At 42.8% G+C, this 16,313-nt stretch overlaps 1 protein-coding gene across 1 annotated transcript; it reads left to right on the top strand.

Moving 5' to 3' along the window:
- Window positions 1–5,296: 5,296 nt before the first annotated feature.
- On the top strand, window positions 5,297–10,348 carry CAPSL (calcyphosine like; the record flags this gene model as incomplete). The annotated part of the gene is made up of 4 exons (XM_082302064.1): window positions 5,297–5,433; window positions 6,229–6,406; window positions 7,042–7,251; window positions 10,212–10,348. The coding sequence occupies 4 exons, from the start codon at window positions 5,297–5,299 to the stop codon at window positions 10,311–10,313; spliced, it is 627 nt and encodes a 208-aa protein (XP_082158190.1). The 3' UTR covers window positions 10,314–10,348.
- Window positions 10,349–16,313: the final 5,965 nt, after the last annotated feature.

The following is a 16,313-nucleotide window of genomic DNA, read 5'->3' on the forward strand; positions in this document are numbered from 1 at the left end:
TATCTTCTGCATTCCCGGGAGGTTTCTGAAGATCGATTCACAAAACAAAGGTAGTGGATGGCAGGATGTTACATTTTCACAAAGGCAGTATTTCTGAATCAGTCAATGATTAAATAAGCATTGTTCCCTGCTTGTGCATTAATGTGCAATCACCTGCCAGATGAGAGATATGAAAGTATATTCTAAGTCTTGCACAAGCTTCTTTTTAGTACCAGGAAGTACCTGTCGATGAGAGATAAGCAGCCTGGCAGGATGCAAGTGGTATTAGTCTAGCAATTGCCTAAAAATAATTTTCTGCTTTTGCCAGGAAACAATGCACTTTTTCATTCTTGCTCAGTGTTTCATCCGTGGCCAGAACAGGACTCTCCCTGCATTTCCCACGTTCTCTTACACTGACCTGTACATGCTGCCTTTGCCATCAGCCTTGATCTTACATGTTCACCGAGCTGCTGGCCTACCCAGAGGGCCAGGGAACACACACAGGCTATCTCCTACCCCTAAGGACTCTATCGACATCCTGACTCCGTACCAAAGTGTTACATTATCTTACTGACAATGCTTGTGACCTTCTGCAGATAGAGTTACTAATAGCTGTGTCTAGGCAGAGAGAAATTTTTCCTCATCATACAGATGTTTTACCTTTTCAGCTTTCTTCTTGCTGCAAATGAACAAAACCTCATCTCCCCAGAGGTTCTAACCACCAGCGGGTCTTTGAAGTGGCAACTAATCATCAGGAAAAATGTATGGTGGTGAGGGGCTTTTTCTTTGCGAATCACAACCAACAGTCTTTTACTTACATGCATCTTACATGCATGTTTTGAGTAAACAATCGAACCAGAGAATTTTTTGAACACTATCAACTATGAAAGCAGAGAAACCTGTTCTAAAACTGCAACTGTGCACAAGGCCTCCAGGGCAATGCAGCACTTTCCCACAGCCACTTTTTCTCGGTCTTCTCACTCAGCAGCACAAGCGGTCTCCCATTCTCCAGCCTGTGTGGGCAGACATAAGAAGAAAAGGCAATGTTTTTAAAAGAGGTAAAACAAAAAGGCTCTCGAAACCCTATGGCAATTGTCCAGGGAAGCAGCGTAACTGCAGGTTGTGCCAGCCGCAGGCTCCAGTGTCACCTTGGAGACCAGCCTGTAAGTTCCAGGCCTCCCAAAAGAGCCAAGGCAGCCGGGTGTGTAAACAAGTAAAACGAGATGAAGAAGGAAGCTTTGCAGTGAGGCCATAGCCCATTATCACCTAACTTGTTGCTTGAGCCCAGCAGTAGTGAAGAAAGTCAGGCACAACACCATCCCAGGTGCCTGAACACCTCCCCAGTCCTGAGTGGAAACTCCAGGTTCAGGATAGCATTGCAGGTAAAGGATTTTTTGTCCTTTTTGCTACCTCACAGTGAGTTTCTCTGATCAGGCAAGAGGAGTTATTTTTAATACAGATATATAATTATATACATATATTTATAAATAGTTGATATATATTTATAAATATATTTTATATATATACATATGTACATATATATATGTACACACACACACACATATATATATATATATGCAAAAGAGCAATTGCAGTGATGTCCACCTGCCAGAAGGTTGAAACTGGATGATGCTGGTCACGATGGAAAGAGAGATGGCAGGCTGTTGCAGAGGGGTCAGTGGGGCCGGGAAGCCAGATTTTTAAGGAGGTGTTTAGATGGCTGTCAAGTACACCTGCAGTTTTCATACTTTTAATAATTTAATGAAACTGTAACTAGTAAACTAAACATGTGCAATTGGTTTAGGCCACTTAATCTATTCTTAGATCTTGAGATCTTCTGCCCTGGGGTAGGTGGTGTGCCACTTGTGTCTTTGGCCACGAAGGGCTTTCAGGAGCCTGGGCAATCCAGAGGTAATTATGGGATTCTGCCTGTCATACTGCAGTGCTTTTTAGGATTTTCATAGGAGGCTATTGGGCTCATCTGAAGGATAACATCTAAACAAATGTTGCAGAGCTTAGACTGAATCTGACTCTTTCCAGGTTTAATCCTCAGCTGCAGAGGAATGTAAAGGGGTCTGGTTGTTGAACAGCCTAATATTCTGGAAAAATCCAACAAAAAATTTAAGGTTCTGTATTTGTTAGGAATAAATGCAATCATTTCTGTTTGGCCTGTACAACACAACATCACCCATAGAAACAAACAATGCTGACAGCGTGTGGTATTGTAATTATTCATAGCCTAGGCTGTTAAGCAAAACAAAACTCTCTAGCATTCAAAATTAAAATAAACATTGCTGCTTAATTTCACTAAGGGAGACATCTGATAGTCTTGGATAAGACATACAAATTAAAACCATGTGGAATTATTGCTATGACCTGTTCTGGTTTTATTAATGGTATTAATATGTAACAAATTTGTACACTATGCAGAGAACTGTTATATTCAACAAACCCTGATTGCATCTTTAATTACTTCACATTATCCAAAAAGAGGCAAGAGCGAAATGAAAGGAGAGGATAGAGTGTGTGAATGACTGTGATTCCTCCCTCCTTGCACTGATTTGGAATCTCTTTTCTTACAATATGGCCTAGGAAGGGTTTACCTCTAACTTAAGCCTGCAGCCAACAGAAATAGGAAAGTGGTAGAAGTGTCACCACGGATCAGGCTTGCATGTAGCAGGTTTTATATTTAACTGGTTTTCTGTATTTTCTGGATGTATAAAAAGGGTTCTCAAATGTCATGTGCTACAGGAAGACAGGTCCTGTTTAAGGGGTTTTAGTGTGATGTGAAAGTGCAATTATTTGACAAACAGACTTTAATTGCTGAGTTTTGTATAGAAGTATAATGTTGGTGATTTTGTTACTGAACATTATAGAGAATACATATTTGCAAAGAGCAGCAGAAATATTTATTATTAATGTTTTTAACCATAATACCTGGGGGGAAAAGAAGTGGGAATATCTTTACCTATGGTATTAGTGAGATTAGTGGGAGTGGGTTTTCTGACCCACTTCAGACGGAACACTGGGGAATAAATTTAAAAGTTCAAGAGCAGCAGCAGAATCATCTGACATCTAGAAATTCATTTTGCACCAGGAATCCTGAGCTCTGCCTAATTACTAAGCCAAAGTGAGTTTAAAAGGGACCTTTAAGTACTTACACCTGGGCACATTTTTAGTAGGTAGCTCTTTAATCTTGTAAAATAGAGTAGAAAAGCATCTAATATGGAGGAAATTCAGACTAGAAACAACATATATTAAAAGAAAAGTGATTCAATACTGGGACAACTTAGCCTAGAGATGGTGAGTTCTGAGGTAGAAATGCTTGTAGATGTAGAAGCAAACTTTATTCTTACCACAGAAATAACAGAGGATTGGCCAGTTTCAGTGGCTTTTATTGAGGTTCAGGAGACCATAACAGATATCAAATCAGATCATCCCTCCCTAGCCTCAATTCATGAGTCTTACTGCCATGATTATTTGACACACATTGCATTATTCTGGAAATTACTCCACTGAACCTGAGGCAACTCTTTTCTTTTTTGCTACACTCTTTTCATGGTCTGTGTGTGTTTGTGTGGATTTTTGCAGCATGCAGTGGAGATTAATTATGTCCTTGTTGGTCTCAGGATCTATAGATCTCTATAAAGACATAACACAGTGCAGAAAGAAGCACACTGCTCCATGATAATGCTTGCACCATGCACTCTGTGTATAGATGTATAATTGCTTTATATTATATAAAAGCAGTAGTACATTATTATATAATGTCAATGTAGTTTGCACTGTGTTTATGTAACCTCACTGTATTTTATAGTCTTTCCAGCTAAACATTTCCTCTTAAGGACAGGTCATTGTTTGCAGAAAATGTTTTTGGCTGCTGATCTCTTCCTGTAAGATCAGCTGTAAGATCTTCCCGGTCACTGGTTAATGAGTTCCCAGAAGAACTTTGCTTGTTCTGTCTGAAGAAAAGCCGAAAATACTCTGTATTTTACCTCTCTAGACTTCTACAATAACCTAGTACTGAAACCATTTGTGGAGTACAAAACCATTTTATTTTTCTGTTTTTCCAAGCCCAGCTGGGGTCATCTGAAGCAGTTATAAAATTCAGCATATGTGACATTACCAGTAGCCATAACCAGTGTTCTGTAAACAGGAGTGGAGTAGGTAAGATGAAACAGTTTAATTCCATGTTTCTTAGAAGTTTTGTCTGACCCTTTCAATTCACACTTCTGCACATGGAATGACAATGGGATTGGAAGTGCCATGTGCACTGACAATGCCTCACAGAGCTGCTCAGATTCATCTCCTCAACCCAGCACTGCCTCAGCAGAGCAGCAGCTGCCCTTTGAGTCTAGAGCTCTGCAGTAGATTCTGTAACTCTTTTGTGCCCTGATCCCAAGCGGCTCTAAAGGATGGAAAATATTTTGGGAGTCTTCATGCTCTGCTCCAGACCCATCAGCCAGGCTATGGAACAGCAGTCTTGGCCCTGAGCTTGTGCCCAGGATTCACTGTGGCCCTAAAATATCAATATGGGCATGGGCAGTCCTGCTGTTCTTAGCACTAGGCACAAATAATCCCTGTGGGAGAGGGAGTGGGTCTCTGCCAGCCCGGGTATGCTGCTCTTGGTGGTGCTGTTGCAGCACTGCAGATTCACAGGCTGGTTTTCCCTATTTTTATTCTGCTGTTTTCCTCTGAGGGAAGCTGCAAGGCCTGTGTTGTCAGCATGTGCTAAATACTGTGAAAGTTTAAAGTATTAATTTGTTCTGCAATTGTGTTAAAAAAGCAATGGGTGTCATGTGTAGGCAACTGCTGTTGCTCACACATGCAATGGGAGAAATCTCTGCTCTGGAGAATCAGGACTTCGGTGGAACAAAAGTGAATCAAAGCCAAAGGTCCTCAGCCAGGGTCATTTTTGTCTTCCTGTGGTCAAATGCTAGCTGCAGACCTGGCCAGGTGGAGGAGGTTTGGAAAGGATGCTGTGGACACAAGGCAGCCACGCACTCCTGAGTGCATCCACCAGCTGTCACAGTGTTCTCACACTGTAGGCAGAAAATTCTTACACACAATCTCCTGTCTGCATTTGGATTAATCACAGAGTGGTTGGCTGAGCCCTCCTTTCATGGTTGGTAGCCTATAGTGGCAATTTCCCTTTCTGGTAGAAGGATATAAGGAGAAGGAAATAAGAGGGTCAAAATGGAAGAATTGCCACCAGCAGCTTACAAGTGAGGAATTTGGGATGCTCTGTATGCTAAGGCAGGTTTCAGCACTATGTCTGAATGTGAATCCATGCCACATTAGTGTTTTGGTCTTCTAGATGCCGGGCACAGCAAGACATGACCGAGAGATGGCAATCCAAGCAAGAAGAAGCCTGTACAAAACCACTGACCCTCTAGAAAGACTTCGCCTGCAGTGTTTAGCAAAAGGATCTGCAGGCATCAAAGGACTTGGCAAGTGAGTATAAGAAGTCAAACCCATTATTCAGCCTAATAGTTTTAGCTGCAAGAGGATCACAGGCTAAACAGGTGCCAAAATTTGAGTTTCCTCATCTCAGTGAAAATGCCACAACCCACAGAACCTGGCATTGGGGCTCATGTGTTTTGGGACTGACCTGCTCACCTTTCGAAGGATTGTGAATCCCTCATGAGCAAGTGCGTCTGTGAGACCCAGAACAACTCCTGCCAGGGAGAGGAAGGAAACATAAACCATATATCTCTCTTTGGTGTTTTCTAAAATTATCTTAAGTATTTCAGCACTGGAGATTTTATGCTTCCTTGTCCTTGTTGTAATGGTCTATTAGCTATCTAGTTTGTGGGAGGCACCGAAAATCTTTTTGCAAGCATCCCACCCCTTGGAAAGGGGAGCTGCATCACACCCTGAGACCCTTGCCATGCCCCACAAACCACAAAGGAATCCAGATGGTGACCAACTGGAACTTCATCTAAATGTGCAACTTGCAGAGGGCAGAGGGCTATCGTGAACAGGGATATACCACGGCAGCCTTTCCCTTGTTTAACGTCAGATATGTAATATTCATGCCCCCAATCTAAACAAGTCGTCTCTAGTGCCAATAAGTGTAGGGAGTTTGTTGGTGGGTTTTTTTTTCCTTTTTTTTTCCCCCTCAGATTAGGGAACAAGGAGGAAATGTTACCTTAGTAAGGTGACTCTCTACTCTAGTCCTATGCTAAACCGCTGCAGCACTCTCCATGTTTTCCTATGCATTTTCCTCAAATTTCATGTTTTCCACAGAGCATTTAAGATTATTGATGGTAACAACAGCAGAACCCTTGATTTCAACGAGTTTCTGAGAGGACTACATGATTATGCTGTGATGATCAGTAAGGAAGAAGCACAAGAGCTTTTCCGGAAGTTTGATAAAGACGGCAGTGGAACAATTGATTTTGATGAATTTCTTGTTACACTGAGAGTAAGTCTGGGATTCATGTTGTTATTGCATTAAATGGATTAAAATATAGCAGAACAGAACAAAATAGAATAGAATGTTTGCAAATAAACAGTTGTGATTTTTTTTTCAATTAATTGTGGCCTTGATTTAGATACTGAAATTTCTGTGCTGCAGTCTGGGTACCTATGTGGTTCAGCCCATCAATCTTACTTCTTTCTTGGCCATTTTATGATGCATCTCTTCATAACATGAACTAATTCAGGGGAGCCTTTCCCTAATCCACCACAGTGTTTGTTTTTGTCTGAAGTTGCTTTGCTCTGCTGAAGCCTGAACAATCAAGATAGAAAATATTAGTACTTAGGGTAATTAGTAATTTCTTTTTTGAAATATTTAAAATGGGCAGATCAGAAAAGTGTTCTAGGTAGCATTTTCTCTCTTATTGTCCATTTGCTATTGTATGGCTAGACATTGAATAGTCGATAACATTGCTCTTTTGAGGATATATTGCTCTTTCTAGCTCACAGACAGTGTAGATTATCACCAGTTTATTGTCCCATGTTCCTTGAAAGTTTTACTGCTAGCAACAGCAAGTAATTGAATTTGGAGCTGGGCACGTAGTTGGCAAAAATAAAATGACTGTTAATATTTTCTTACAGCCTCCCATGTCCAATGCAAGAAAAGAGATCATCATGCAGGTGTTTCGGAAGTTAGACAAGACTGGAGATGGTGTCATAACAATTGAAGACTTACGAGGGGTATATAATGTAAAATATCATCCCAAATACCAAAATGGAGACTGGACAGAAGATCAAGTTTTTAGAGCCTTTCTGGATAATTTTGATTCACCCTATGAAAAAGATGGGAAGGTAAGTGAAGCACCAAGTGTCAAGCCATGAAATCACCGTCTGACTCAGAATTTGACTTACGTTATTAAGTGTGGGAGTAATTGCAGTACCAAACATCCATTTGCATCACATTTATATGGAAAACTGAAGTAGATGCTTAACCTGCGCACAGCACTCCTGATACAGCTAGCTTGCATGTTCTGAGGCAAAGGGGCTCTGCAGGAGGTACAAAGGTGGTTGTGAGATTGCACTAAGGCTTGTAGCTTTAATAATATAATTTCATAGATTACACTAAGTACATATTCAGAGTGCCCCACAAAATCACTGATTTTCATGATCCACATAAACTGAGGGATTTTTCACTTCTTAGGAGAATAACTACTCGGATCCAGTTAAAAAGCAGGTTCCCATGTATGTTAAATACTTTACAGTTTTTCTCCAGTGTAATTACTGAGACACTTGACTTGGAAATCAGTCCATAATAGAAACAGGTTTATCTACAGAGAGCTGGAGGGAGGATGGGGCTGAGGCTGCTGCCACCAGCTGTGTGCCCTGAGGAGCCACGAGCTGGGACAAAGCTGGGAGCCTTTCCTGCACTCTGGCTCAGCTTTCTGGTTCAGATGCAAAGCCTGGGCACCTTCAGTGATGGACTTATATACATCTGCTTTGCAACCACCTCTGAGCCAAGCATGCTCTCTTTCGCCTTGTTATGTGTCTGCAAATTCTTTGGTCTGGCCTTACGTCTGTCTGACCAGCTCAGAGCAATCCGGTATCTCAGTGGTTCACATGGTGATATTCTAAGTCTGAGCAGTTAATAATAACAAACAAGGCTGTAAGTTTTTTATCACTGCTTTGTGGGATGTGTTCAACACTTCCCACTCTCCAGGCTGCACCTGGGTTTTCAAGGCTACATTGCACTCATGACTCCTGCCTGTCTAATGCTCCACTCGAATCCTTCACTTGCTTTGTTCTCAGCACCCAGGCTCTCAGGCGTAGAGAGGTGGGGAGTTTTATTTACTTTGGGCATGACTCTGCACCTAGTAGAGCTGAATTTCATCCCTTCTGCTGCAGTGTCATTCTTAGGGGTTCCAGTTCTGAGCCAGCTATCCCCTTCCATCTCCACAGCTGTGGTGACATCTAGAAAATGTCAAACAAAATGTTCCTGCTTTTTGTTCTGAGGTCGCACATGAATACATTAAATGAGTCCCCAAAGTGATTCTTGATGAGTTAAGTGCCTGGTTATTCTGAGCACCCACCTCTTGCTCACCATTCCTGATGTTAGCTCACCTGATTGCTGTTTCTTCTGAGAACAGACTGTTGCTTTCCTGAATCACTACATGATACACTAATGATACTGGATACCTAAAATGTTTTTAGCAGAAATGCCTCAAGGTTGAGCATTTGCTAAAAGGGTCCTCTTCACCATGATCTTGCTGGGTGCCTCTGAAATAGGCAGGTTCAGTGAGGCTTGTAATCAGTTCGTGTGTGGAGTGGTCCCTTCTCCCTATTGTCATGTTTTTCTAAGTTCTGAAACACACAACACAATCAGAGCAGATATCAAGGAATCAAAGAATATACTGAGTTAGAAGGAACCCATCATGATCATCAGGTCCAACTCCTGGCCCTGCACCGCACACCCCAAGAATCACACCCTGTGCCTGAGAGCATTGTCCGAATGCTTCTTTAGCTCTGTCGGGCTGGTGCTGTGACCACTGCCCTGGGGAGACTGTTCTACTGCCCAGCTATCCTCTGGGTGAAGAACCTTTTCCTGATACCCAACCTAAACCTCGCCTGACACAACTCCAGACCATTTCCTTGGGCCCTGTCACTGGTCAGCACATAGCAGAGATCAGTGCTTGCCCCTGCATTTCCCCTCATGAGGATGTTGAGGACCACAATGAGGTCTTCCCTCAGTCTCCTCCAGGCTGAACAGACCAAGTGACCTCAGCCACTCCTCACACGGCTTCCCCTCCAGACCCTTCACCACCCTCCTGGCCCTCCTTTGGACACTCTTGTCGGGGTCTCCCCTTCCCTGCCATGTAGCCCTGGGAGAGGGGCCCTGGGGGGGAGACACGGGGTATCCCTGCCCCTGGTCAGCCTCATTCCCATTGGATGTTTTGTGTTCCCTGCGCGGGCAAGGACCCTCGGGTCCCGTGATTGAGCAGTTCCTGAGCTGAGCCCCGGCCATGCGGCTGGAGAAATAAACATCTCTGAAACATCTACCAAGAATCTGCCCATATATATTTCTTCCCCACGGGACTCCTGGTTTGATATAGGCATGTTACAGTAATCCCCGCTGTAACACACTCTCTCATAGCTTAATGTCTTTTTTATATTGTTTTATATTTTTCTATGTGATATTTATTCAAATAATGACCTACATGGTTTGAGAGTTAAGGCATCACAAGAGACATGCGCAGTTTTTCTGCCAGCTAATTTGATTTTTTTTTTTTTGATGGTCATTTTTAAATCTCAAAATACCCATGAAAGCTATTCAAAACTCTTAGGTATTTGAAAGAACATTTGCTTCATTAAGTGAGACTTGTTTAGAGCAATGATAATTTCGCTCTATGGCTGGTTATAAAGTTCCAAGCTGTTTCTGAATTGCATCAGAAACCCCATCCACTTTAATTAATAGTAATGCAAAGAACCAGATTATACCATCCCTGGAAAAAGACACATTAAAACATTTGTCTTCTTAGGCAGCAGTGATTTTAACTTTGGTTCCTGGTAAGATTAGTTAAACTTCACATGTTTCATCTCCATCCAAGTGTTATGGAGAACATGAGCTCTTGTTTCTAGCAAAGTGAGATTAAGCAAATTCTAAGTGTCTTAATTCCTCCTGTTCGTCTCCTTTTTGTTAGCAACAACATGAAATAGCAGATGTCCAGTTTCATTAATTCTCCTCAATGTGTGGTTTTGACTTACATCATTAAAAAAAACAAAGGTTCATCTTCCTATATTTAATTTCTCTGTCTCAGGTCACAACAGAAGAATTCATGAACTACTATGCCGGAGTCAGCGCCTCAATAGACACAGACGTCTACTTTATCATCATGATGAAGAATGCTTGGAAACTCTGATCCTATAGTTAAAGAAGCAAGACTTTACTTTCACCTTTTGTAGGTTCCTCTGATGAAGTGTATGCACAACAACACCCTCCTCTTCCATAACAACAGGTTCCAGTAACTATACCAATTACTCGATCTGCAGAATTAATTCCCAGATGCTTCAGTAGGCTCAGCCTCAGGGGATCAGAACATAATCAGAGAGCAGATCTGGCATCCAGCCACCTCACACATCTGTCCTTTTTCTCTTTGCATCCCTAGCATGTCTTTTCTGAGATGAGGTTTTCCCTGCTTTCCTGACATCTGCAGTAGGTCGTTGTGGCTCCTGAGCATACCCCTCTTGGAGTGTTAGATACAGATCTGTTTGGCAGAGGAAGCAATAGAAGGAAACCAAAATATTCTTGAACTGTGGTGGTCTTGGACAGGCTGTTATAAATGGAAGGAAATCTGGCCCAAGAGGGTCAGGTAGACTTGTCTCCTGTAGCACTGTAGTATCTCTTAGCTTCTTGAGAGTCACTTGTGTGATGGAGAAATTGCTGATCTTGCTGCTGGGAACCAGCAGTGAGTTCCCAGTACAGGGAGGCTGGAGGGATAATACAAGAAGGGGAGACATGGGTCAGGAAAAATGCAAAATGCTTTTTAAAGCCCTGTTTTATCTTTCTGGCTCATGACTAAACATACAGAGAACTTTCCTGTGCATACCATGCTTCAACCTCCTCTGCAGCCTTTTATAGATTTTCACTCCCTTCTGCCTGGTTTGATTCCTTTATTTCTGTACTGTGAGATCATTTTACTTATATTTTTCTTTAAAGGGGATACGTGTGTTACAGTATTTTTTTCTCTCTGTTCCTGGAATGTTTGCTGACCTGGTAGCTGTTGCCTGTACACACCTACACTGAAAGTTGCTTACTACTTATTTGTATTTGCAGTGTTTTATGACCAAGCTATGACTTCAAGGAGCTTTCTGGGAAATACAGAACTTGTAACGTTCTTATCTTATCTTCTCTATTTCTGACACTGAATAAAGACTGGGAACCTACCATTCTGGTCACACCAATGAGGCTGTCTCAGTTCATCTTTTGTGCTTTGTCCATACAGACAGTGAGGAAATAGCACACAAAAGAAACTCTAAAAAGAAAAATCCCCCAAAAACCTAGTGTGTGAGTGTGAGGTGTCTAATTTTCCCTGCTTTGATACCTTTTTCTTTTTTTCTTCTACTTTCTGCTCCCCTCTTACCATTGTGCTGCTCTCCCAGACTGAGAAGCTGCTACTGTAGCAAAGTAAATGGCTTGTGCATGGCAGCATTTGCTTCATTTCAGGCTGGCAGCCAGCTAAAAGCAGTGCAGGGTTATAGAATGGACTTTCAAAACAGCCTTTCTGATGAAGTCTCAGCTCTTAACCTGGGTTGCTAACAGTTCAAACACTGAAGTCCTCAGTGCTTGCGGCACTGATCCTCTGCAAACCCTATTTTTCTTTTGTTCAGTGATGATCTCAGTATGAGCAATAGCTGCTTGCAATTCCTTAGTGAAGGCTCTGCAAACTCAGTTATTTTCTTGACCAGTAATCCTCCAGAAACTTGCATACTGGCTGACACTGGAAACTGGTGAAGAAATTCTCTTTATTACTGCCAGCTATCATAAGAGGAGCATTTACTTACTGCAATGCCAATATATATGAAGAACAAACTTACTATCAAATAGGGGCTGAACAGGTTCTGGCAGCTTGAGTAGAATCCATTCACTTCTCTTTCATTAATCGATTTCACAACATGTGTCATGCTATGTGTCTTCTCTTTCAAATAGAAAGAAAGTAATGTAGATGGACTGTGGGAATCACAAAATGAAAGAAACATTTCCTTTTCACTTGCCATCTCATGTCTTCACACCCTGCAGTGATCTGGCAGGCTGATACTTGTTCAAGTGAAGCGGAAGTTTTAATCTGAGTAACTGCAGCCCGTTTGTCTTTGGTACTAATACCTTCCTATTTTATTTAATTCCAAACCAATATACATTTTCAGAAGGGAGGATTGGTACTGAAAGCAGCAGTGCTTTTTTGAAACCAGCAAAAGTTTTGTCATTGGCCTCTGGGAGCCTTAGCTGTGCCTGTGGCATCTGGGCAAAACCCTGTGCTTCGGGACAAGATTTCTACACTGAGATGGACTAATGGGGTTTTGTGTGGGGAATTGAAGGACGTGATCCAGGAGAGCTCAAAACCCCTCACCCTGGTGGTGTATCCCTGGTGCTCTCAGAACAGTTCCCAGCTCAGGTCTGCCTGTGTGTGGACCTCATTGCTCACTGGATATGTTTCCTGACAGCTGAGTCATTTCAACATCTGTACAGAACCATGTTTCCAGGGGCTGGTTTCAGGTGTCCTCAAAGCTAGTGGCAAAGTTTCCTTTCACTTCTGTGGAAACAGAGTTGCTCTTGGAGCAGTCTAAATAACAACTGGTGACTGCAGGAAAGGTATAGTGATATCAGGACAAAAAATAAATAATCTGGGAAGCAAAACCATGATTTTTCACTTGTAATTAGATGTTGTATAACTCAAATTGGAATCTGTCCTGTAAGAAATGTAATTTGATTAATATGTGTGCAAATTAATAGAACAAACACAGGCATTAACAGCTAGGTAGTAAAATCTCTGCTGGGGATCATGCAGCCATGATGACACACTGGACACACACACTGGGGATTCAGAGGAAGCACTTTTCAGGGGTTAAAGGAAAGTTAAAGGAATCTGAACCAGACAAGAGGGATTATCAAGACTAACAGCAAGTGCCCAGAGCCTTCCTTTGGCACTTCACTGTCCCTCTCTGTGATCTCAGAGACCCAAAAATGAGGCTGAAAGGCCCCTGTTCAGCTGCAGCTGCTGTGTGCTGATTACAGACCCAGCAGATGCAGGAGATAAGTGGTGATGCAGGCTGTCCTGCCAGCCTGTGGCTCCACAGCACACACAGCAGAGCACACACAGCAGATTTTGGGAGATAGGTGGCAATGCACACCATTGTATCTGGTGCTAGCATCAAGATGGGAGATCTTGGTTGGTGCTTCATGTTCAAAGCACTATTTCTTCTTTCTGATTGTGCAACAGATGCTAAACAGGATGGCACAAACCACAGGAACATCTAAGTCTGCAGGGCTGGGGAGCAGTCCCAGAGGTGGAGGTTTTGCCTGCACCTTGAGCTCCAGCCTGCCGTGTGGCACAGCATCTTGTGAGGAATAAGGTCTGCCCTCCCCAACAGCTGGCACTGAAGTTTGCTCCAAAAAGGTTGGTGGAGCCCTGTGGAAAAGAGGGAAAAGGCTCCCTTATAACTCTTCCAGAACTCTGCCCCCACTTCCTGCCTTTGCACGAGCCATCAGAGCACCTCCATGACACACCGTCCCACTACCCCAAAGGAGCACAAGATACAGGGACGAAGAGGTGTAGGACAGCCTTTCCTTCTGGTGTGCTCATCTGGGAAAGGTGGCACTTCTGCAGCTTCCTTCACTACATTTTGATTTTGCCCTCTCTGTGCTCTTCGTGGCTTCATGTTTCTGTCTGGGAGAGGAAATTTTTGGCTTGATGTGATCCAGAATTGCTGTTTGGCTTGTACTCTCTCCTGCAGCATACAATTCTGATTCAAGCAACTGAGTTTAATGCAAGCCCCACTCTGCCATATATTCTTGAAACTATGCCACAAGAGATTTTCAGTGATCTGATTCATTCTGCTGCTCTCCTGGCACAAAGCTGTCTTGGCAGAGGCAGATGGCAGCAGCTGGAGTTTTGCAGATGAAACCACCTGTGCGCATTGTTGTATAAAAGCCAACTTGCCTTTATGTAATTCCTTGTACACAGTGACGCCTCAAACCTCTGCAGCCGTGTGGGCAGAGCACAGCTTTGCCATCCCGGACCTGTCACCGGCTGGCAGAAGGAGCAAGACCAGTGAATTTGCTGATTTTTGGCTTGCAGCTCCTATCCTCCACACTGGGAGCAGCAGCAGCAGCAGACTCAGGTTTCCGCAGTAAACCAAGCAATGCCAAGAGCAACCTGGCATTGCCAGCAGTGCCCACTGTCTATGGCTTTCACTGTGGTTATAGCCTGCCCTGTTTCTTTAGCTTTCCTCTCTTGTAGAGTGAGCAGAAAGAAGAATTCCCAGTAGCCTGTGCTTAACACCAAGTCCTCAGGTGGCTGAGAGCAGCTTCTCTGTTTGCAGCAGCACCCCAGCCATACTGGTGTGCCTCAGCTGAGTCTGAAATCCCTGTGGTTTCAAAGTGAGCTTGGTTTTAGCTCTAGCATCTCTTCCATGCTCATGTGTGGAGGTTTGCAGCCACCCCAGGTACAGCAGCCCCACCTTCACCAAAACCTGGACCCAGGTTTTCCCCCCAGCTCACAGCACTGCTGCTGATCTCAACAGGAGCTGCAGCTGGAGACTGGGGACAGGATCCAGCCTTTGTTGAACATCTTGGAAAGAAAGGAAGCACAAGGTTTTGTCAAAGCTGAATCAAGTCTGGTTTCCTGTGGAAAAGCAGAGACTATGGGAAAATGTGAGAAGTGTTTATTTTCTTGAGATAAATCTGTTCCTTTATTTCATTAAAAATGTGGCATTTTTTCCAAAAGCTGCAATATATATATATTTTTACTTTCAAAAGATGGACTTGGGGTTTTTTTTTTAGCTTATGTACATTTTCTGGAAAAACAATTGTCATACAGTTTTAGAGAAGCTCCAACTTTGTGGCATACATTTATTGCTTTAGACATTTTCATCAATGTATTTCTGCTTTGTGTCTCACTTTTTCTGTTGTTTGACAAATCTTTGGGGCTTTTTACATTCATTTGGTGGTGGTCCTGATGTTGGACTAATCTAATTTTGCTGTGACATGTAAGTTATGCAGTCAATGTTTAACAATAACTGGATTTTTTTTTTTTTTGAGTCCATAGAAGCAGCTCTAGAAGCCAATGAAAGAATCTCAACCCATTTGCCTTAGTGTCATACAACCAAATTCTGTGTTAGAGCTTGCTGCAGCAATACATCCTAATACCAGGTTAGGAGAGTCTGATGTAAAAATCAGACTTCCCTGGAAGCTGCAAAAGAACTATTTGGAAAATAAAGAGTCTGTTGAGCCACAGTATATAGCCATCACCCTTGTAAACACTGTTTTTCTCATTATTAGGTTATGAAAGATGAAGTTCTGAATTACTGGTATGGAGTTAGTGCTTCTGTGGACACTGATGCCTACCTCATTTTAAGGATGAAGAAACCCTGGAAACTCTGACTTTTGCTTTCACTTGCCCAAACTTCTTTGGGGCCATAGACTATAAACAAGTGAAACGCTGCTTAGTTTGTTGTGGGCTTGATTTTTCCCCCAGCTCCCATGTGAGCAACACTTTTGGAGCTGCACAATGTGATGGCACCAGCAAGTGTCCAAGTGCTGGGCTCCGACTTGTGGCTTCGTGTTTCAGCAGGTGGCGCTTAGCAGCCAAGGAAAGCCATCCTGACTGAAACCTGGAGCTGCCGCATGAGCAAGGGATGAGACAGTCGGTATAATTCAGCAATTGCGTTTTCTGGCATCATCAGTTGTTTTCTTGTGTCTGTACATTAGATTTGTTTTACCAATGCTCTGTGACACACAGGAGTGATAATTTGAGTGGCTTCATAATTGCAGTAATGAGGTGTTTAACTAAAATAATTCTTCACAAAGATGGTAAGTCTTCTTTATGCCACATTTTAGCTGTTTTTTAATGATAGCTTTAGAAACCCCCTCAACCACAGAGATAACTAGCTTGACTCAAAAGTGTATTGACTAAAATCCAACTGCTGCTCCCCCCAGGCTGCAGCACTGCAGTATTACCGTACAAATACAGACATTCAAATCAATAAACACTACTGGAAAGAAGCTGAAAAGGGGCTGTACTCCTGCCCTGCAGAAATGCCCTGCCTGCATCACCAGGTCCCTTGCTTCCAGAAGAAGTGGTTTCATGGTCAGCTTCTGCCTGCCAAAAACTGCCCTGAATTCAGCCATGTGTGCCCACAGCAGC

The sequence above is a fragment of the Coloeus monedula genome (assembly GCF_965178545.1).
Source record: "Coloeus monedula genome assembly, chromosome: Z".
NCBI lineage: Eukaryota > Metazoa > Chordata > Aves > Passeriformes > Corvidae > Coloeus > Coloeus monedula.